The sequence below is a fragment of the Actinia tenebrosa genome, unplaced genomic scaffold (genome assembly GCF_029948245.1).
Source record: "Actinia tenebrosa isolate PJP-AT-01 unplaced genomic scaffold, QUT_ActTen_1.0 PGA_scaffold3__52_contigs__length_22856419, whole genome shotgun sequence".
NCBI classification, from domain to species: domain Eukaryota; kingdom Metazoa; phylum Cnidaria; class Anthozoa; order Actiniaria; family Actiniidae; genus Actinia; species Actinia tenebrosa.
Window position 1 is genome coordinate 1,961,280 of NW_028292580.1, and position 23,882 is coordinate 1,985,161.

The 23,882-nt window shown below is 36.8% G+C and overlaps 1 protein-coding gene, 2 long non-coding RNA genes and 1 pseudogene across 7 annotated transcripts; 1 reads left to right on the top strand and 3 right to left on the bottom strand.

Moving 5' to 3' along the window:
• Window positions 1-478: 478 nt before the first annotated feature.
• On the bottom strand, window positions 479-17,971 carry LOC116289030 (uncharacterized). Of its 5 annotated transcripts, none has more exons than XM_031695905.2 (9): window positions 16,258-16,504; window positions 16,003-16,142; window positions 15,545-15,703; window positions 15,187-15,371; window positions 14,800-15,048; window positions 14,537-14,708; window positions 14,118-14,266; window positions 13,858-14,052; window positions 12,681-13,463 (listed from the first exon to the last, which is right to left on the bottom strand). In XM_031695905.2, the coding sequence occupies exons 4-9, from the start codon at window positions 15,344-15,346 to the stop codon at window positions 13,321-13,323; spliced, it is 1,068 nt and encodes a 355-aa protein (XP_031551765.1). In that variant the 5' UTR covers window positions 15,347-15,371; window positions 15,545-15,703; window positions 16,003-16,142; window positions 16,258-16,504; the 3' UTR covers window positions 12,681-13,320. The 5 variants fall into 5 exon arrangements, 3 of the variants coding, with proteins under 3 accessions (XP_088891469.1, XP_031551765.1, XP_031551766.1); XM_031695906.2 differs by having other exon boundaries at window positions 15,545-15,818; XR_004196277.2 differs by lacking the exons at window positions 12,681-13,463; window positions 13,858-14,052; window positions 14,118-14,266; ... (2 more) ...; window positions 15,187-15,371; window positions 15,545-15,703 and adding exons at window positions 10,363-10,937; window positions 17,047-17,179; window positions 17,264-17,440; window positions 17,514-17,971 and having other exon boundaries at window positions 16,258-16,805.
• On the bottom strand, window positions 2,711-6,416 carry LOC148907679 (uncharacterized). Its single transcript, XR_016120860.1, has 2 exons — window positions 6,074-6,416; window positions 2,711-5,928 (listed from the first exon to the last, which is right to left on the bottom strand). It is a non-coding gene; the product is annotated as an uncharacterized LOC148907679 (long non-coding RNA).
• LOC116289032 (uncharacterized) lies at window positions 6,551-9,888 on the bottom strand. Its single transcript, XR_004196278.2, has 3 exons — window positions 7,539-9,888; window positions 7,249-7,394; window positions 6,551-6,989 (listed from the first exon to the last, which is right to left on the bottom strand). It is a non-coding gene; the product is annotated as an uncharacterized LOC116289032 (long non-coding RNA).
• Window positions 17,972-19,681: 1,710 nt separating the features above from the next.
• On the top strand, window positions 19,682-23,102 carry LOC116289029 (uncharacterized; annotated as a pseudogene).
• The last annotated feature ends 780 nt before the right edge of the window (window positions 23,103-23,882 follow it).

Consider the following 23,882-nt stretch of genomic DNA (forward strand, 5'->3'; position numbering starts at 1 on the left):
TATTTTCCGATTCCCCGGGTTTATAATTCGTATTCTCAATGATTTTCCATGCCATTTCAAGTATTCGAGAATCACGTATCTTGTATTTTCCGATTCCCCGGGTTTATATCTCATATTCTCAATGATTTCCCATGCCATTTCAAGTATTGGAGAATCACGTATTTTATATTTTTCGATTCCCCGGGTTTATATCTCGTATTCTCAATGATTTCCCATGCCATTTCAAGTATTGGAGAATCACGTATCTTATATTTTCCGATTCCCACGGTTTATATCTCGTATTCTCAATGATTTCCCATGCCATTCCAAGTATTCGAGAATCACGTATCTTATATTTTCCGATTCCCCGGGTTTATATCTCGTATTCTCAATGATTTCCCATGCCATTTCAAGTATTCGAGAATCACGTATCTTATATTTTCCGATTCCCCGGGTTTATATCTCGTATTCTCAATGAATCCCCATGCCATTTCAAGCATTCGAGAATAACGTATCTTATATTTTCCGATTCCCCGGGTTTATATCTCGTATTCTCAATGATTTCCCATGCCATTTCAAGTATTCGAGAATCACGTATCTTATATTTCCCGATTCCCGAGCATTTTTTACATTTTGGTTTCATCAAAAACATTTTTAATGCAATCATATAATTTTTGTGAAAGATAACTTTAACATGTTTTACTAATGAAATTTAAGTATTGATGAAAACTATAAAATATATAATTGAAAGTTGCTTTCGTTTTCACTTTTTCTTTGGTTTTTTGCTGTTTTGCCGTCTTCCAGCGATTGGGGTGCTTGTTTTGAAGGCGCCGGGCATCTGCTCTGGTGTCTTGGGGTCAGGAAGGGCTAACTCTTGTTGAACTGTTCAAAAAAAAAAAAAAAGGAAATTTACAGTTCCAAAAAGAAAATAAATTAGTTTGCACGTCAGGGACAAATGTTCTATACAGTAAACCTGACTAACCTTGAGAAAATGATAGTTTCTTTTTCTTGATATGTCGGTCTTCGCGTACCTCTGCGTCTGAGGATTCATCTTTTGAAAACTCTCCTTCTCTGGCAAACTCTTCCTCGCTCTCTTCTTCCGAGGAGTATGTCTCATACTCTTCATCCTCTTCATCCGAATCTTATGAAGAAAATATAATTCATTATTATTTAGCGTTTGAATGATCAGTGAATTTTTTTTTCTGATCATGCTTTCAGATGGCGCTCAAGACCTTTAAGATCACTCTTCGCGCTAGTCAAATTACGCCACGCGATGATTTGTTAATGTATAATGAGCAAAAACTCTTTAAATATACAATGATTGATGGCATTGAGGATTTAGAGTGATGTTTTAGTTATTACGAGATCATTTGTTCTAAATGTCTTTGTTTGGGGGGGGAGGGGGGACATTATGACATTGACTTTCAGCTTCCTACAACTTCCTTCCAGCTGACAAAATGCGAAGCGATTGAATATTAGATAATCATAAACAATCATGCATAATAATTATGCCAATAAACAGTCAATTAACTTGTATATAATTACTATACCATGTGCCCCTTTTCCTTTCAAGAATGGGCTCTTCGGAGAAGAACTTCTGCAGCTGCTGTCCTCATCCTCCATATCTTGAGTTCTTGTTTCCTGCGGGTGTTTTGGTCGGTTGCGCTTTCTTGTTAAAGGCTGTGGGTGTTTTCTTGAGAGGGATGGTCTTCCCCCATTTTCCAGATCTCTTAAGGTTGATGCTGTGGTGCTGTTGTGATGTTGTGGTGCTGTTGGTTGACGTATTGAAGTTTGTCGTTGTTGAGAAACAGCCCATGCTGGAGGTCTTGATGGTAATTTCCTCGTACAATTTGCACCCCTCATTCTCTTGTTTTTGAGGTGCTTTGATGTGCTGTCTTTCTCCTTAACTTTTTTCTGTAAAGCTTCGAGGAGGCTTGACAGCTCAGCACTTCTCCAGGATGGACTACGCACGACCCATATCCCTTCCTCATCTCCATCTTCTTCGTCGCTCATATAATTATGGTCTATTTCTGACAGCCTTTCTCTTTCCGCTTCGTTTGCCACTTTCATCCTTTGAACATATCGCTAAAATAAAAAAATAAAAATGGTATAATTGTGTTTCAAAATAGTTATAGTTTGACTGAAAATCGTGAAATTATTGGGGGTTAACTGTCCGTTTAAAGTTTTTTATTAGAAATCTTTGTTGAAATCATAGGAATTGTATTTCCAATGGTCTGAACAATTCATTCATTTTCCCATACCCCCCCCCCCCCCCCCACTAGGCTTAACTTTTCCAATGTTAGTTGGACAAATAACTTCTTCAGTAATTAAGTAGTGTTTACAGAACAAGAGAGTGTGTTGTATCACAATATGCCCTTGAGTTCCGTATACTAGATATCAAACACCTAGGTAATCTCTTTCTTGTAAAAAATATTAGAATTAAAAGTGAATCTGGCCAAGCAATTCCAGGCTAAATTTTATGCCAATCTGTGTTTTCCTGTAGGTGATATAAAAAATGCAAATCAAAGCACTTTGTTTTACTATTAGATACCTTCATTATTTATGGGAGGGTGATTAACTAAAAAATGCACCTTTTTGGGGGGGAGGGGAGGGCACAATTAAAGTAATTTTGTTCAACAAATAAATGAAGAATTAATAAATGAATGGGCCCTCTCGAAAAGATTTTAAAAAGTGCAAAGTCAAACATGATAATTTTCAAAAAAGTCGAATCCTCATTTCACCAACTTTAATATGGTATATCACTTTAAAATACGATTTTTGGCAATACAAAGATATCGGTCACTTTCTGTGAGTGCATGGGTATTATGAAAACCCTTGGAAGCCTCCTTAATCAATGTTCAATTTCTGTTGCACAGGTTTATATATTGGCATCATTGTAATCATTATTTTGAATAAAATTAATAATAATAATTGTTTTTACATAATAGGACTTCAAATCATGAGAAAACTTTACAGAGACAAGCAAGTCATGATGTCAGAATTCCCAGAAGAAATGCAACATGTCACCAAGATTGTTGAATCTGCCACAAACCCTCAAGGAACATTACTGGAAATGATACTTCCAAGTAAACAGCATTCAGAAATGCTTTCTTTACAAATAGGTAGACCATTAGAAGTAAACTTTGCGAAAACACCAGAACAGGTTCCTCTTTCATCCATTAAGAGGAAAGCATTGAGTCAAGGAGAAGTACTGAAACTTAAAGAAATGTATGCATTAATTTATGATACCTCTGTTGTTAAACATGTGTCTAGGTTTTATCAGTCCTTTACACAACTATTATATGCAGGTAATTTGTATAGTTCTAGTACCATGAATGATGACAATGCTACAGTCGTAACAGCTACATGGTTTAATGAAATGAAGCGCCCTGCCATACTCCGAGGATTTTTGCTGCATGATGTAATTTTGAAGGATCAAAATAGAAGGGAAAAGAAAGTTACACATGTTCTAGCTAAAGTAGATTGGTACAGGAGTTACTCTAGAACTAATATTTATTCTCATCCAGTAGAAACATGGTCAACTATTCCTGAGAATTACTCCAAATTTTCATACATTCCAGTTGGCAGATTCCAACAGAAATGTGCTGTTGTGAAAGGAACAATTAAAGCAAATGGAAATAGAAAGGAACAAGTTAATATTGTTATACCTTTGCCCCTAGAGACCAGAATATATATATTTTTTATAAGAAAGTGTTCTAGTTAGGGCCTCTTTACATGAGAGGGTGCACCTATGTAGTATGGCTAACTCTTTTGTTTTGTGTGCCCCAAAACGGAAAAGAAAACAAGAGTTAGCCCTACTACATAGGGACACCGTCTCTCATGTTAAAAAAAGCCCTTACCAGTGTAATAAATCCATCAATAAGAGACAAAAGATTAAAAGTGTAGTAGCACCAAATATGCTAGTGTATTCCATGGGTATATGAAAACAACTCTTAAGATATTACAAAGTAAAAATTAATAAAATAAATGGGATTTTAGTGGTATTTACACCGTGGCTATTCAATGTCCACTGAATGAAGGCCACAAGTTTACTAGTATGCACATGTTATTAGGTGCTACCCCTTTTAAAAGGGCACTTGGACGAAAATGCCCCAAAAATGAAAATGACTTGAAAAGTGATGAAACTTATCCATATGACCCTGATAGTTCCAAGCAATAAATTTTCCCCTCAGTCATTAGTAGTGGATAAAAATTACTTATTATATTAGCATCTAAATTTGGAGTAAATGACGTCATTTACTCAACCCTATTGTTCTCTGAGCTTTTAAACCCAAATTTCTTGGGGATAATGTGTCTAAAATAAAGACATTTTAGGGATGTTGTTCTTAAATGTCTTCTATATTCAGTTTATCCACAAATATTTGAATTATTCGGACTTTCAAAATTTGGGGAATTTTCGTCCAAGTGCCCCTTTAAGTAAAGGCAAAATCACAAAATACTTGCTAAACTGATCCTGGGGTTGTACCTTTCCCTGAAAAGGTGTTTATTTAGTTTATTTAGAATAGCATTTACGGTATTTGTAGCAATACACCTACACTGTAGTCAAATTCTAAAGACTAATTACATGCTGACGAGGGTGAGGTTGACTAACAGGATCTGTGAAATAATGTATATTAGATAAATAGTTAGATACTAGACAGTCTGTTTATTTAAAGTATGACTTAATTTCAGCCACATAGCTAAATTGCATTATTTACAATGATCAGTTTAAAGGAAAACATTTTAGAATAATAATAATATATATATATTACATTATTATATTCCTAAAGTATCACTATTACTAGAAAATGGTATTATAAGGAATAATAAATAATTTTGAGCTGAAAGTGGTCACATGATTCTAGGTTATCATCCAATGCAAGAAAAAATTCAATTATGTCTCCTGACAACCAACATCCGCCACATACATGACGTCACTCTTTCTTTTCCAGAATACCAGTAATCTCACAGTCTAAAGATCTGCCACATACATGACGTCACTATTTCTGTTCCAGAATACCAGTAATCTCACAGCCTAAAGATCTGCCACATACATGACGTCACTCTTTCTGTTCCAGAATACCAGTAATCTCACAGCCTAAAGATCTGCCACATACATGACGTCACTCTTTCTGTTCCAGAATACTAGTAATCTCACAGCCTAAAGATCTGCCACATACATGACGTCACTCTTTCTGTTCCAGAATACCAGTAATCTCACAGCCTAGAGATCTGCCACATACATGACGTCACTCTTTCTGTTCCAGAATACAAGTAATCTCACAGCCTAAAGATCTGCCACATACATGACGTCACTCTTTCTGTTCCAGAATACCAGTAATCTCACAGCCTAAAGATCTGCCACATACATGACGTCACTCTTTCTGTTCCAGAATACCAGTAATCTCACAGCCTAAAGATCTGCCACATACATGACGTCACTCTTTCTGTTCCAGAATACCAGTAATCTCACAGCCTAAAGATCTGCCACATACATGACGTCACTCTTTCTGTTCCCGAACAACAGTAATCTCACAGCATTAATCACATTAACTTCAACTGATTTAAATATATTTCAATATGAATTTAAACATTTCGAATAATCATGCAGGATATCTATCAAATAAAGCATAGTTTGTTTTTTCGATGTTTTTCATTTTCTGTTTGCATCTACTATATTTCAACATCTGAAAATATAAAGGATCCTTCTTGAAATCCCCAGAAATAGCTGTTCTGCGACTGTTTGAATTGTTAAGCCTCTGTTTTTTATCACGAGAGTGAACTTCATTTGAATTGTCATTAGAATTTAAATCTTCTTGACTTGACACATGCACATTTGCGGCGCTGCTGTCCCCTTGTCCACCGGATTTCTTCGCTTTCTTTTTCTTTTTTAACCTTTTGACGTAGGCCATTCGGCTAGCTTTCTTGTGCTTTCCCATATTTTGAAACCTTTAGATATAAGAAACATGCGTTCATGGAAGAGATGAAGACACACAGTACTGGCACAGCATAAAGCTACGAGTAGTGGCAATGAATTCGTATTTGGCAAGAAGTATATCTCAATTAGAAAATAGTTATGAACAATGATACTCACCAAATCTTAAATACGGCCTTTCTAACTTTCTTTTCCAATAGAAAAGCTTAAAATAATCCACTGTGACCTCTGAAGCAACATGTGTAGAAAGTCGGATCGATCAACCAATACCCAAAATGCCGTGCGGACCGTTATAACACAGGAATCCTATTCATCGAAGGGTTTTTTATTTCATAAATGTATTATTCTAAACAACCATAGGATGGTCTTTTACGCTTTATTATAGACTGACATCTATCTATCGACTATTTTTTCGATTCACGCATTTCATCTCATTTCACTTGTGTTGGAGAAAACCTTTCCGAGAACAATCAACTTCAACTAGGCTGAGTAATTAATTAAAAAAAAACAGACATCGATATATAATTTGATATATAAAATAATTCTTCGACAATTTGCAAAAAAAAAACATCTACGTATATGGTGGATGTATAAAATTATATTTGATATTAAAGTATGAATAATGATTTCGTTAAACTCGATGGACGTACATTACGATGTTTGATACTCCATGAAACTTGGAAATTTTGAGAATACTGAGAATACGATGTTTGATACTCCATGACACTTGGAAACTTTGAGAATACTGAGAATACGATGTTTGATACTCCATGACACTTGGAAACTTTGAGAATACTGAGAATACGATGTTTGATACTCCATGACACCTCAAAACATTGAGTATGCGTTATTGGATATTCCATGACACTTCAAGATATTAAGTATACGGACTTTGACACCCCACGATACTTTAAGTATCCTGACACGTTGAGTACTGCTCCCGGATACGTTAAATATCAGCGCGTGTCAAGAACTCGTATTTTCCTTGACATCTCTCATTTCACGCAGTGTTAAGCTCAAGCTTCTCCATTTTTTTCGCTAGCTCGTCGCATTAAGAAGCCTGTTTATCGCTCCCCTGCAAAAAAGGTACAACTGTAAGTAATTTGAAATAGCATTAAATCCACTGGCGTACGGAGGGGGCATGGGAGGCCCGTGCCCCCCGCCAAAAAAAAAGTTTGCTTTCGGCAACAAAATTTAATTAATTCATGCGGGATTCCTGTGGATTTGGCGGGAAAATGGTACATACACGCCCCCCCCCCCCCCCCCTCCTCATAATCCCAACCTCGCTATGCCCCTGATTAAATCATATATTTCATACGACAAAATACGCATACCTGTTGCACGCTTTCTTCTCCACTACTTTCTTGGTTATCGAAGCCCTCAGTTGCGTCATCCACATGGGATGTTCCTTTGCGAGCAGTTGTGTCAACAAAATCCTTCACTTTATCGGCAAGTTGCTCTTTGCATCTTTTACAAATTACTGTTGATAATAATCAAAAATAATATATATAAACGACCCGACTTTGTCAAATGTAGACAATAGACGGAATTGCTGACTAGCAATGCATTATGGGTGTATAGTCATTCTGATAATATTAAAAAAGTATGCATATTTATAACTCACGTGTTCCTACTGGGATCAATGTTTTCGTTATGAAGAAGATGTACTGTGACTCATTGCTGTTAACACTACGATCTCCTTTTGCAGAGGACTTGTGAGAAGCTACCTCACTTGGAATGGGACACCTCACTTCCCCGCATTCCCAATGAGCACCACAGGCATCCCGGTGGTGTGGACAAATAGTCAAAGACAGATTCGAATCATCTGATTGAAAAACTCCTTCAATTAAAATTAAACACGATTAAAGGTTAGCTTTTGGGGTTGCCGTAGAGTTTCCATGCTAATAGCGTCTCCCGTGGATGAACTCTGCTAGCAGGGAACCGGAAAGTATGAAAGTTATGAAAGAAACAACATCAGTTACCTGCTCTTGCAAGTAGAAGTGTTTGTTTGTCTTTAACAAAATCATCAGCCACTAATTTACAGGTCTTGAGGTGCTGCGTTATGTCTTTGTCACACTCACTCAAAGCAATACACTGTATATTGTCGGTATTCCTCCAGCTTGCTCCTCAAGGTGTAGGATCTTGAAGCAAGAGAGAATAACCGCACGAAGCCATTTCACCAACGCAGCAACCAGCTAGCTCGACATCGCGCAATGGTAAGAAAGTTCCCTATTTCACAATATTTGTAGAATGGAGCCGTCAAACATAACACGCGTTTATTTCTTACGACACAAACGAAGCCGCTCGTCTAGACAACTAGCAAGCTTCACGCCTTGGACAATGCAGTAATGACTATAAGATCACACATAACATAAGATATAAAGCTTGTTTAGTAAATATAAATGTGAACAACGTAAATAGTTTCATCGTAACAAACAGCTGTCATTTTTACTCACATTGGATATGGCCTTTATTATCTATAAATGCAGTATCAATTTTATATAATTTTGAGTTTCAGTTTTGTTTCAATATTTCCTCTTTTGAATTGGTTTTGGGCAAAATTATCATATTAGGACTTTGTTGTTATTGGATTGCGTTACTGTAGGAATGTAACTTGTAGTGCATTGTTGCAGGTCAGTACCTAGATTCTCGAATATTATCATCTTAATATTATAAAACGTATACCTCTGCTGTCGAATAACAAGCAAAAATGAATACGACAGTTGTCTATAAGCACAGAACATTTTTTAAGAAGCCGCTAAGGCCTATCATCTCGGTAACGCTCAAGTGCGAGATTGTGTTACAATAGGTCAAAGTAGTGCTTAGAACTCTTTCTCTAGAAGTAAGGCTTTTAGCGGGCCAAGTTAGAAATTTTGTGGTGACTAACTATGATAGTTGGGCTTCAAGGGAAAATTATTTTTTCTGTAAAACTGTATAGCGCATTGGAGAATTATTGCATTGAATTTGCCCTTAATACAATGTTTTCTCTAGCGGCTCCGAACTGCCCTCAGCATAGTAAGAAAATAAAAATAAATAAAACGTCTTTATAGCTCAAATTATATGTGTTGATAGCTTAAACATAGGTAAATCAGTTGTGGGATTTTCAGTTTCCAACGGCCTTTCGTCAGGTCGTGAGCGATCATCAAAAATGCTTCATTTTCCACCCATTTGGAAGGCCGCCAGACGCCGTCGTACGGGAATTTCAACTTTTCTCAATTTCGCCAAAAATAAAAATCGGCCAAACTTTTTAATGCTATTTTCGAAAATAGTTTACCATAAGGGTCTTTTGGGTAAAGTATGGAGAAATTGAATTGTTCACAGTTGTCCGACCATTCTCGATTTTTACAGACAGTCGCTCTTAAATTCTGAAGCTTTCGTCCATTACATATATATAGCTATGAAGGAGCAGCTCATGGTTGTTGATATACAGGGCGTGGGGTTTTCACTTTGTGACCAAGAAATTGCTTCAAGTACTTTGATAGACAGCAAAGATGACTCTATTTTCTTTTGTACAGGAAATCTGTCGATAACAGCTATTGAAAGGTTTATCAACACCCATATTTGTAACAAATATTGCCAGAAGCTGAAGCGTAAAGAATTGCAACCTGGATCTGAATCTAGCTAAAACATTAGCCATCATATTGTTTTTTATTTCAAGCCAAGTAAATTGACATTTTTCTCAACAAGACATTAATAGTTACTGTTTGTTTGCTTGCTTAATGTTTGTTTTCTTTAAACAGCAAACGCCTTGAACATGTTACACTATGATTTATAAGGAAAGAAATACCATAAAATGTTATTATGATTTGTTAAGGCCAATAACGCATAAACTGCGATGCTGGTTGATTGCAGGCTTTGAACCTTACTCTTATTTTATTTAGAATAATTAGAAATCATTTACCTGTTCGTTTTTTTATATATATCTAGATTAAGCTGAAACACAGTAAACCTAATTTCATTTTAAAATGTCCAAAATCATTAATTAAACTTAAGTTTCTTGACAAAACATTTGATGGTTAGTAAATGACGCCAGAGTCTTGTTGAAAAGATGGTTCTGTTGGTTATTTTCTTTTGGTTATTATTTTGAGGAAACAAGATGCTGTTGCTACTAGGATTTCAATAGACATACATACATATATACAGACTTAATTTGAACAGGGAATAAATCATCAGTCAATATCAAAAAGAAAATACATTTACATGATAGTTACTGTTTTACATGATTGCCGTGTGGGAACTAATATTCAAAAGGAAACTTGGTTCAAAAGACCTCTTTACCATGGTATGCATATGCTTTTTTCTAACTCTATCATTGTTCCAAAATGTTGTTTGGAACAAGTCAAGTTTTGAAGTACAGGAATGTAGATAAAAGCTAGTAAATTTCTGAAAAACCAAAAACGAAAACTTGATAATTTTTTTAAACAAATTAAATAAGATTTTTTTCAACAGCCAAAAATGGACTATGCACCTTCCTATATTTTCTCGACAATCCTTTATGATTAGGGTAAAATTTGCACATAAATGGAAAGAATGTATGCAAATTTTATCCTTACCTCAACCACATGCTACTCTGGATCATAAGGAATAGTGGGAAACTATGGTGGTTTTCATGCAAATGAAATGCAAATGACCATTTTATTATTTTACAACCCTGACAGCCTCACTCAAAAGGTCTTTCAAACAAAAAAGATTTTCCAGTTTGGATCTTAACCTAAAAACACTAAATCCTTTTCAGGGACTAATAATGTAGATTTTATATAATTTGAAATCTACCTATCTATTGCATCGGTTGAGTCATAGTTTCCATCGTCAACTAGAGAGGAGAGTATCCTTTTGAAATATCTCTCCATCCTTTCTATGAGTTCCCTCCACCACCTTTCAATCTTAATTTGAGTTGAAGGCCCATACAACACACATTCACTGACATCCTCAAAATCAGCTTGCTTATCATGGAGAAACATGTACATCACAGCCATGACGTCTGTCTCAGTTCCTCTGTCAATTCTTATATGCTTGGGGAGTACTGAAAAATATATTTCAATGGCTAATGAGTTTAAACAAACATTGGTTGTTATGTGCCACATGAGAAAGGCCAAATATTGACTTATAAGTTGACAAAAGGTAGTTCACTTGATAAAGTGAAGTTGTATATTAGCATATGGCGCCGGTTGGCTGACTTTGCTGAGCTCTTACTTATGTTTTAGTTTTTTCCGTTTTTACATCGTTTTATATTGTCAAACCTCAGCTAGTTGGATTCTAACAAGTTTCTGTTTTGATACCATGGGATATTCAAGGAATCAACTGCTTGATCTGCGATTTTGGTGGAAAACTCCGTCACAGAGTGATTTTCAAATTTCCCGCCATTGTTCTGAGAATGAAGTTAAACCTGTGCCTAAACCAGTCTGGAACTCTTTAAAACAGGCTGAAATTTTGAAGCGTTTCAGGGGAGGTCGTGGTGGACGACCTAAAGTTAATTCAACATCAGAGAGGACAGTGGTTTCCTCAAATTTTGAATGTTTTGATCATTCAAACTCTCAACAGATAGCCACTGAACCAGAAGAAAGGAATGCAAACAACCTAATTGACCCTCAACCTTCTATTTCCCAAGCGGCCGCTGTTGCTACTAATAAATTCACTAATTTTTGTTTATGGAATGCTCAGTCAATTAAGAACAAAACTGCTTCTTTTGCTGACTATCTATGTAAGAAAAAAATTGACTTGGCTGCACTTACGGAAACTTGGTTTAAAGTGCAAGTAAACCAATTTTTTTAATGTTTTTGATCAAAAGTTGAACCATCTAGAAATACGAATTTCAAAATTTTTTTATGATATTCCTATTTTTTCAATTTTTTCGAGCCATTCAAAGTGCTGCTATGATTTTTATGCCGAGCGCCGGAGGAGGACTGGTGCCGATTGAGCGAGTGACGTAGCGGCAGTAACGCGTCCTCCGTTGTTATAAGCAATTTGTTGTTGTGAAGGCTTGTTTTTACTCCCGACTACGGAAATTTAACTGTTAAAATGTCATCCTCGGAGTCTAATTCTTATCTAAGCTCCACATCTGATAATGACTCAGAATACAACTATATTCCGGGCATTTATTATCGCGATATTGAGACAGAAAAGGACGAAGCAACTGATAGCGAACTCGAGAGTGATATGGAAGATTTGAATGGCGATCGCGCATACACGGACGAGCCTTTGGCCGATGAAGAATGGCTGGAGGAATACGAAATAAAGCAAGCTGAGAAAAAGAAGCGTTTAGAAGACTTGAAAGATAGGTTGTCAGGCAAGGAAAATCTGAGTAACTGCTAAGTTCGCCAAGGCATTATTTGAACCCTCGTCTTTACTAGGATCAAAGACCAATGTTATAGCTAAATGTGAGAATTTTCTAACTAAGCTTAGTACAAACTCGATTGGTTCTCTTGCTTATAAACATTTATTTGGTTACCTATAGGTGCTGTTGCGGAAGATGCTCGATAGAGCTTTTGCAAAACTCAAACGAGTGCTATTGTTGTCAAGACATCGAGCAGTGTTGCGATGCCTTGACAGATGAACTCGTACTTCGAGAATTCAGCGTCCCGCCATACTGCATCACACTTCACCCAGCTTTCGAACCAGTTTGCCTTAACCCATGGTCACTAAGATTGTCAGCTGCAAAGTATAGAACTATCGATAAAAAGGCGTATCGACATACTGGATCAGAGGAAAAGTAAGTCAATACATTATTCAAATCTTGATGAAACCCTTCCGTTTTTATGAGAAGATATCATGATAATAATAACCTTTATTATATATCCATCTTAAAATCTAAAAACATGTTTCTAATTCTTTTAAAAATTTAAAATTCTAAACTATAAACTATAACAATCATAATAATAGTGAAAACCATGAATTGTAGTTGTCACATAGAAATAATGATATCAGGATGAACATGATAAAATAGTACTGGTTTCTATATACTCTGAAGTAGACATAATGTTCTATAAACCCCTATCTTGTTGTTTGGAATAACATTTTTTCTTTGGTCTAAAAATCCCAAGTGTCAATAATATTATATTAATAACCATAAAGTTGAAGATATGATGGTGAAGGTCAGTGGGATGGACTCACTTCACCATAACTTTGAATTCTTATTATACTAGCAATAGTAATTCAGAATAATATACATAATCCTTTTAGTACTGCTATCAGGTTATAATCATGGAGTAACATCAATAATTTGTTTCTTTTTAGGTTTCTGAGAAGTATTGCATACCGTGAATTTACACAACTGGTACATGGGCGCATTGGCAAAAACAGAATACCTTTGCCTGCATGTGCCTACCATTTAATTAGGAATAGATTTAAATTAGGAGAAAGCAATGAGTTTACTGGTTTTGAAGAGGAAGTATCAGAAGATTAAACTATCATGGTTTTCTATTCTTTGGGCAATCCTTGACATTTTTATGGTTTTTCATTGGATTCTTGCAAATCCTGCATTGTGGTTGGGCCCTTGTAGTTGTATTTTCCACTGCTCTGGTACTCCCCTGTGCTCTTTCTGCTTCATTTACTGAAATATTGATAGACATTTTTGTTATGTTTAGTAATACTTCATTATCTATTACATGGATGCATGAGCAGCTTTGCTGTCAAAATAAAGAAACATTATTAAATTTTCATAACAAATAAACTGGAAAATACCACAAATATGATAGTAATCACTATAAAACAATATTCCATGACTTTGGCTATTGCATACCAAAATTTTAATATTATTATTGTTGTTTGGCTCAATTGGAAGCCTTGAACAAGTTGATTATCTTATGTAAGTATTATCTCTAATAATACTTACATAAGATAAAACAAAATTTAAAAAATGACAATGAAATATACGAGAACTAAATTAGCATCCTTAGTTTTTATGTCTGCAGAAATACTATACTGTATAACAAACTCAATCATACATGCAGTTCCAGGGACTTCCTGGACAACCATGGACTTCCTTTTCTTCCACAATGTAACAGCATCTTGTCTTGACTGCTTCTCTAGCATTGTGTGCATGGGGGCAGGGGTCACGGCATTTAACTCTTCTAAAGCACCCAACAGGTTCTTTTGACTCTGAGCTTCGATAAAGGTGTCATAAACTCTGTCGATGTAGTCTGTAGAAATGAAACAAAAGTTATTTTCAAGTCCAAAAGCAATTTGAGTATGTTTTGTCACATACCATAGTTTGGCTGTACTCTTACACTACGAACTGTCGCCTCTCCATTTCTGAATTTGGGGTAGACAATTGTAACTTTCTCTGACCCATCCTCAGATGTTTTAACCTTGCGCTGAAGGTTGTGGTTGAAGTGGGTTGCTGCAATAATGTGCCTGAAAAAAATATTTTAAAGTTAGACTGTACAAGGAGGGTGTTTCTGTGCAAAATATTGTTCTGTGAAGAAAACTTCTTAGTTTGCAATATAATGCGAAAAATTACTTCTTTGATTGGCATATATCTATCCAAACACTTTGCCTTTTCTTGGTTCAACTCATTAGTCACCAGTCAAACTACTCTTTATGTTGTGGGTATATTGGCTTTTATAATGGTAAAAATCATATAGGGAATTTTGTTACTGGGTAAAAAGTATCAGTTATTGTCACCTGCAATACATTCCCTGGTATGAGTACCCAATCATCTTGGGGCAATACTGGTTCACCACAGAGTGAAACCCTTCCAGACAGCTGGTCTGGCAGACTGGAGAGGCCTTCTTGATGCCTTTCACAAGGGAAGCTTTAGTAAGAGCAGTGCGGACCTTGTCATAAACAGGGGTGTCTGAAAAAAATGTTTAGAGCACACTGAGATTGTTCATAGTGGTAACACTATTAATACATTCAGATTTTCATAATACAAAAATGACACATACCTTCCTCTAGCCATTGGCGCTGTGGGATGTCTCCATGTGAACACCTATTGAAGATTGTCTCATCTAGATCTTTATGCTTGTTTACAATATGGGATAAGTATGACTTAAATTTTGCCCATATTAACTGTCCATTCCCTGAAGGTGTTGAAGTAGCACTCCACACAAGATGATTTTGGCATGGCTTAATCCATTGATTGAGAACTTCACATCCTTTCTCTTTACTAATTTTTGTTAGGACTTTATGTATTTCTGAAGAAAATATTATTTGTGATACAGTAATGACAACAAATTAGGAAAATCTAAAAATTTCATTTTTTTTTCTTTAAAAATAAGATCTACCAGTATCTATGACTATTAGCTATATCAAAAGATCTAGTAATATCTTACTTTTTTTCAGATGCCACAGATCAAAGTAGTGGGTTATATGGCTCAGTCGTTCTCTCATATACTTGGTTATTGATATGTGTCGATCAGTTATCAGTGTTCCAATGGCAAGGCTCCATGCAGAAAGGGCACCCATACAATTTCTGAAGGCTAACATTTCCATTGCTGGGCTGCTGCCAGCAACATTTCTTTGCATTGAGTAAGGGAAGGAAAATAAATTAATGGGCGAAGTATTGTAAATACATTCAGTCACAGCCAGGGCAACTATAAATTGGCTGCTATCTTGGATTGTTTGTTTCTGTTATCAGTAATAATATTTTTTACAATATAAACAGCAACTAAATATGCTTTTATTACATACCTGCACTAAGGAAAACTCAATGATGAGTGGTATAGTACAGCAAAATATTGTGTAGGCACAATATTTGGCACTGTGGCCCATAGAATCATGACGCCCATCGCCAGCTAATACCAGAGACTGACCAGTTCCTTTGATCTTCACCATCATTTCCTCTTGATACTTTTTCCAGAAAATATGGAGTGTGGGAAAAAGTTTTCGCCAGCAACAACAAAATTAATATTATGGCATTCCAGAATGGATGTAGGGATTTCTTCTTTGCCCATTTGATGTCATGCTTTTTTGATAGTAATGTACATATCATTCATTTATTTCTTGGTATTCAAAATTAGAATTATATTGGTTGATTATTGGCAGGATGCAAAGCATAAGCAAAGGGAACAGTTGTAATTGCCACTCGCATGAAGCTCAGTATTGGTATCAGTTGGGGATAAAATATTTAGTGCATTTATAATACTCACCGCCTGATGCTTGAAGTATGTTTCTAGACTTATACAGTGGACTCCCATGTTCTTAAATACTTGGAATACTTTAGAGGGCGATGCACCAGAAATCAAAATGGAAAAGCACAACAGAAAGTTCATGGCTGGCATTTTGGTTCCTATAAATTTTAATACAATGCATGTTAAAAGCCTGGGGTGAGATTGGGACTTTTGCATGGACACTCGGGCCTTTCAAAATTGAATTTCTTGATGAATGAAAGGCTTTTTACAAACCTGTCATGTTTGGTTGGCTCCGCCATGTATTCGTGGGAGATTGACACTGAGGGTTGAAACACTGAGTTGTTATTTCAATCATTGTGCCACAAACTGACGTCTCTATTGAAGGCTTATCAGATTTGCAGGATGGACAGATGTTGAACAAAAGGAGGAGTTTTGATAAAAAGACGATAAACTTTGGTTGGTGTCTAAGATTTTCACTGTGGGAATTGGCACTGAAATGAATATATGAGCAGTTTATTAGCAAACATTATTACTGTAATGTAAATCTAACAATATGTGTTGTGCAAAGTGGAAACAAGTCAGTAGGTAACCCTGAAATTTTATGGTTACTATCAGAAAATTCTTCTTTGGTTTTTCATCATCACTCTCATCTTCTGTCTCTGTCTCTGTTTCTGTATCAGAGAACATCTTATATTCAGGTGATGACATTTCTGAAAGAGGTGGCTCCTCTTCTATGACTTCTTCCTCTTCTTCATCACTCTCTTCTACGTTTGCATAATCTTCGTTGTTAGTCGTTTCAGGTGTCTCCAAAACACTGGCCTCTGTAAAATAATTAAATAATGATAATAGTAACCTTCATTTATACAGAAGGTGTGCCATATTTTGACACACTAATCAGAAAAAATATATTTTTTGTATGTAGCCTACACTTTTGATCACTAGGGATAGGCTACACAGTCATGTTTGCAATCATAAGAATATTGTATCTCTATTAGCAGAGTATAAGCGATTATAGTAAACACTAGAAAAAGTTCGTAAATCAAAACACATACAAGTACAAACCTTCTTCACATTTTTGAAGGCGTTTTTTCCATTTATTTTCCACGTCTATCACTTTGTTGCGCAGCTGGCGTTTCTGGCTCAAACGTTTTTTGCAGCCCAGACATTCAGGTGTTTGAGTGCAGTCATCTCGTGTCTACAGGAAAAAGTGTATATTCGACAACATTGTTCTTTTCTATTCTTTTAATATAGAGAAAACCAACTTCTAAATGAGACTTACGAGTTGGAGGTTTTTCTGAGCTTGAGCAACAGGTTCTGAATCTATCGGATCGCTCAGTAACGGAACTTCTTCTACAAGGTCTACTAGCGCTTCCGATCCTGATTCGCCTCTCACTGATTCTCCTGTGGTACTCGCGGAAGGGAGAATGGGTTGGTCTTTTAATAAGTCCCTTACAACCTAAGAGATTATAAACATGAGAGCAATAAATCGAAATTTCCGATCCTGAAACACACATGATAATAATACTAACCCGGCGATGCTCACGCGAAGACCTTTTTGCATTTGTTAGAGGTTGTTGTTGTTTCTCTCCTTCCTTCGGCTTCTCTTCCAATTCCTTGTGAATTGTTGGAAATGCGTCTTTCTTTAGAACTCTCTTGTTTCCAAACGGAGTTCCGATTATATGGACAAAATGATGCTCGAATTCGTCCTCTCTGAAGTGTTCAGAACACAACCGAGAGTTTTTGGTAGGTGACCATTTGGCACGTTTTGTTCGCACGAAGCTTACCCACTGCCTTCTTCTTTTTCTATCATTTTCTTCAGGAAATTGATGTAAACCTATATTTCTTTCAGAATCTGGAAAGTTTGAACAGCCTCCTGCTACGCATCTATAAGGCATTTCGCCTTCTAATCTCTAAGAAAAAGAACTATTGCACTAACTTTTAGCAGGATTGAAGGTTTCTATCGCAAAGTTTACATGTGTTTATAAAAATTCAGCGTCACTCGACTTACTCCTGATACGTCATCAGTCCAGGACATCGTTCGACCTCTCTGCTCGGCCTAAATAAGACAGGAATCCCAAAACGGCTGTTTTCGGGCACTTTGAATGGCTCGAAAAAATTGAAAAAATAGGAATATCATAAAAAAGTTTTGAAATTCGTATTTCTAGATGGTTCAACTTTTGATCAAAAACATAAAAAAAATTGGTTTACTTGCACTTTAATGAGTTTGACTCTGCTGCTAAAGCTGAATGTCTGCCAGATGGATATAAGTTATTCGACTCTTCAAGATCTGGACAAAAAGGTGGCGGAATTGCGCTGGTCTGTCGTTCTAACATAATCGTGAAGAATATAGGCTCTTTTAACCGTCAATCTTTTGAGGTTGCCGAATGGACTTTATCGAGTGGCCAATCATCACGTCTGCGTTTATCTATCATCTATAGACCTCCTTATTCTACTGCCAACCCTGTGTCCACTGGGACATTTATCACTGAATTTTCAGATTACTTGGAGTCCTTTGTTCTTTGTACGGAACCTATATTGATTTGTGGTGATTTCAATATACACATCGATGACCCATCTGATCCTTACGCTACTGCATTATCTGACTTGCTTGAAACGATGGCCCTGGAGCAACATGTACGCACCTCTACCCAAATCCATGGCCATTGCCTTGACTTAATCATTACAAGAGTCTCTTATAACATTATCTTGGATTCACCTATATCAGGCAGTTTTCTTTCTCATCATGCAACAGTTCTTTGTGGTCTATTGCTGTGCAAAGCAAAATCTACTACTAACACAGTATTTTACAGGAAATTGAAATCAATTGATCTAGAAGCTCTCAAAGATGATCTACGTGCTTCTAAACTAATTGTACAGACACCTTCTCAGCTGGATGACTTGGTTAGCTCCTACAACAAGACATTGTCATCTTTGCTTGACAAGCATGCTCCTCTTTTAACCCGTTCTGTCGTCATACGCCCTCGTGTACCATGGCTCACTGATGAGATCCGTGCTATAAAGAGGTAACGTAGATGTGCTGAACGTAAGTGGAGAAGAACAAAACTTGATACTGACTTAGCTGCATTTAAACCTCTAAAGAACAGGACAACGTATGTTATGAACAGTGTTCGTCGTGAATTTGACACTGATTTCGTCAACGATAATTCTGATAATCAGAGGAAACTGTTTTCTGCTACAAAGAAGTTGCTGGGTCAACAATATGAGATGCAATTCCCGCTGCATAGTGATAAACAGTCTCTTGCAAATGACATGGAAGCTTACTTTATGAAGAAAATATCTGACATCCGAGATGAGCTTGATATGACCTGTGCAGCTCAACAGACTTTGCCTCCTGTTTCTGATTCTCTCGGAATGAATGCAACTTTCTCTCAGTTTAGTGTCCTTGATATGGATGCTGTGAGAAAGCTCGTAACTAAAGCATATACGAAGTCCTGCCCTCTTGATCCTTTACCTACGTCTTTACTGAAGGACTGTTTGGAAGAACTTTTATCACCTCTGACTGAATTCATCACTGCAAACTGGTGAATTCCCTGACTCATGGAAAGATGCTCTTGTGTACCCAACTTTGAAGCGGAATGGACTTGACACAGTTTTCATGAACTATCGCCCAATCAGCAACTTCCAGTTTGTATCAAAGCTTGCTGAATGAGCAGTGGCTGATTAACTGTATACTTACATGATTGAATATGGCTTGATACCTGATCTTCAACCAGCCTATCGACCAGGATACAGTACTGAAACTGCCTTACTTAAGGTTAAGAATGACCTACTAATAAACATGGATAAACAATGCGTAACCTTGTTGGTCCTACTTGACCTCAGTGCTGCCTTCGATACAGTAGACCACAACGTTCTACTTAAGCGCCTCTCATTTGATTTTGGCATAGTCAGGGATGGCCTTAAGCTGGTTTGAGTCATATCTGTCAAACAGAAGTCAACGTGTCACCATTGAGGGTGTTGTTTCTGATTCGTTTGATCTGGAATACGGTGTTCCACAAGGCAGCTGCCTCGGTCCTCTGCTGTTTATATTGTATTCAAGCAAGCTATAGAGAATTATTGAAAGTCATCTGCCTCAAGCCCACGCATATGCGGATGATACACAACTGTACCTGGCCTTCAAGCCTGGCGACGATACTGATGAGAGGTTGACTGTAAGTGCTATGGAAGCGTGTATTTCAGACATTAAACAATGGATGCTATCTGACAAACTGAAGCTGAATCCTGGTAAAACAGAATTCTTAGTGATCGGTACCCAACAACAGCTGGAGAAAGTGAACGTCACCAATCTACAAGTTGGAGAATCCAAGATTAACCAATCTTCTGTTGTAAAAAACCTGGGAGCCTGGTTTGACTCCCACTTGAATATGCATGAACAAATTAAGAAAACTTGTAGTTCATCGTTTTACCATCTATACAATATTAGAAGAATTAGGAAATACCTTTCACGTGGTTCTACCGAGACTTTGGTACATGCGTTTATATTGAGTAAACTTGATTACTGTAATAGTTTATTGTATGGGCTTCCTGATATTCATGTAAATAAGTTACAAAGGTTGCAAAACTCTGCTGCCAGGGTTATTGTAGGGCTTCCTCGTTTTTGCCACATCACACCAGTTCTTTTTTATTTACACTGGTTACCTATTAGATATCTTATTCATTCTAAGACACGACTGTTAACATTTAAATGTTTACGTGGGCTAGCACCACAATATTTATCTGATTTGGTTTCAGTAAGTAAGGTTTCTAGGTATAACCTCCGGAATCATAAGGGCACTCTGCTAAATCCAGCTAATCCCAAATCCTAAGGAAGTCATTGTTCCTACAACATTTTGCCGCCATGAAGCCATGGAGACAGGTGAAGCATCTTGTAGCTTCTCAATGGTTGAACAAGAACAAAGTCCAACTGACAATGACTTAATGTCCATATTCTCCCAAGCTGTAAATATGTATGCAAATGAGTGTGCAGTTAAAATCCCTCTGCAATAATAGCCCAAGGTTTAATGCTAGACTCATGTTCTTGCTGCCCTGCAGGTTACTTCAATTTAGCAATGCAGTATTTCAAAGTTCAGAGGTGTTGGGTCATGAGAGCCGCCTGTTCGGGACAGAAATAAATATGTTCTAGAACTCCCATTGGAAGTTATTTTTTCTTCTGTTTTCAAATGCGATGGCTATTCCATATAAAAGTACGAAGCACCTCAAGTTGCTTCTGAATGACTGGATTGTAAACACAAGCGAACAAATGTCTGCAAAAAAGTAAATATCATATGAGTCACTATGCCTTAAAAATCTTCGAACTCATGAGTTTATTTATAAATGAAATATTTCAATATTGAATCTTCTTGCATATTGCACTATTTTGGTACGGATTATAGTGCTTTGTAATATTACTGCGATTCCCAGTGCAAACTATTAGTATTGACTTATCCCATCTTGAAGAAACTCAAATCATAGCCATAGCGATAGCTTTGCAATCAAGCGTTGAGATTCGGAGCCGGAATCCTGTGACATTTTTGAGAAAATATATTCAGATCGAGAAATTCACGGCGACAAGAAGCGTGAGACAAGAAGCATGATTTTTGCACATTTGCACGTGTTCACGTGAGTATTTACATCAGTCCTGGTGTAGAAACCAATAGAAACGATAGAAACCCTTTTCATTGATGTCCACCCAAATTCAATTTTTCGTTTGTGATGAAGGTCTAGTTGGTCGCGTGTGACTGGGAATTGCAGTAAACCAGAAATAATAAATTAATTTCATAGAGAAATGAATGATAATAATAATTAGTAATAATTATTGACAGGAATTCTTGAGTCATGGTTGTGAGATGTTGCTACATGTACATATTTGTCTCTTGTGTTCCAAAATTCTTGTGTAAACTTTTGTCTGTGATACAAGTAAAGAAGTTGATGTAGTCAAGGCTTTGGAGAAAAAAGTCATATTTGATGGCAAAACTTCACTGCTTATTGTGATAAGAAGAGGTACATCTTTGAATAGAGCAATAAACTTTTGGCATAGAGCAACACTGAAAGTGAATCCTGTTCATGTACTCCGAGTAAAACTTATTGGAGAAGATGGAATTGACAGTGGGGCTTTGGCAAGTGAATTTTTTGCTACTGTAATTATCAATATAGGAAAAACGTTTTTCCCTGATGGGAGCCCATTGTACTCCACGAGTGCAATCCAGAATGGGAACTTTAAAGCTGTGGTTGAAATTGTGGCAGCAAGCTTGGCCCAGGGAGGGCCACCACCTTGTTTTTTAGCACCCTGTGTTTATCATACTTTAGTTTCTGATGAAGATTTGATTTTACCAATGCCAGCCAAGATCTCATAAAAACACTTGACTGAAAGTGAACTTAAAACTGTAGAACTAATAAAACAGGATGTTGTTCAAAATACAGATGTAATCCTTGAGCATGGTTACACAGGGATTATAAACAAGGCTAATGTAGAGTCCATTGAAGCTGCAGTCATTGTCAGCATACTAAGCAGAAGAGCTTTGGTGCTGAGAGAATTTAAAAGAGGGATGCAGTCATATGGTTTGGCTGACATTGTTGCAAAGCATCCCAAGGCAGCTAGAGGTCTGTTTGTTTTAGGCCAACAGGAGGCTGTAGATGGGGATTACTTGGTCTTTCTATTGAAACCTGAGTACTCCCTAGAAGGAAGCTCACGCCGCCGCCTAGAAGAAGCTGTTATGGATAACTTCCAGGACTTCATTATGGATCTGGAAGATGAATCAGTCTTTGGTTACAACGAAGCATTGGCTTGGAAAACTCACGATGATGTTGATGTTGATGAGGATAATTTACACGATGCTGATGATGATAACAGGTTTTACAAGCCAGACATGACACCAGCATCTATGATGGGGTGGCTAACAGGGCAACAGCACAGAGATCTAACCAAAAAATTGCCAATCCAAGTTAAATTTGATCATGATTGTATGGAAAGGAACCCAAATCACAGGGTTTGCTTCCCATATGTCGGAGCATGTGGGCGGGAGATAACATTTCCAGTAACTCACATGTCAGAAGCACATAAATTTAAAGATAATATTCTCATAGCTTTTTGTAAAGGACAGGCCTTTTCGATGGCTTAAATTCAACATGAATGGGTACTTCTGGTATGGAGTGCTTACTCTATGTCCATGCAATAAGACATAATAAGACCAAAGTTGTAAGTGGCTTAGCAGTAGTTATTACATATTTTAGTAAATATTAGTGTACGCTATCACTTTGACAGAACATCCATTACACAAACACATACGCACAACAGACGACCTTATTGTTTGTGTAATGAATGTTCTAGTTGAGTGATAATGACTAATATTGCTAGTTGATAAATGTTAGGCAATAATAGTGAACTTGGATCTTATTTCATGGATATAGTGTTGGCACCCAAGACACGGCTTAAAAACCGCTGATTGGCTAATTTAAATTTCAGCTGAGGGTGCGCTTTATGGTTTTCCGCTGAATTTATCGCAGGCGCCCGGGTCAAAATGGCGGACGAGGCAGAGCTTCTAGTCGGGCATGTTTTCTTCCAAAAATCGCCTTTTTTCCCCATACCTCGATTATATGCCGTAGCTGATCAAGAAAATGAGACAGATGAGTACTATGATGTTCGGAAGATGGTGAATTGTCAGGTTTTCAGTCTGATTCGGACAAAAACAAGTCATCGAGTGCGTGTCACTTGGATAAAAAGACAGAGAAAGAATGTAATTATTGTTGTCTTTTTCCAAGTTTATTTCAAGTTTCTGAACTTAAAAAGCTCATTGATTCTCAAGATAATCAAGTAAATATAGTCATGTAATAATAAAAACTATAGATGAACATGCTTTACCCCGACCATGATGTAAAATATGTTTCGACAGTGGTGCTAT

Bases quoted from the DNA above. Each gene is read 5' to 3' on its own strand.
- LOC116289030 (XM_031695905.2), bottom strand. From the start codon at position 15,346: ATGGAAATGTTAGCCTTCAGAAATTGTATGGGTGCCCTTTCTGCATGG. The intron at 15,049-15,186 runs GTAAGATATTAC...TATTTTCTTCAG, and splicing joins TCTGTGGCATCTGAAAAAAA to AAATACATAAAGTCCTAACA. The intron at 14,053-14,117 runs GTATGTGACAAA...TCATTTCTACAG, and splicing joins AAGAGTACAGCCAAACTATG to ACTACATCGACAGAGTTTAT.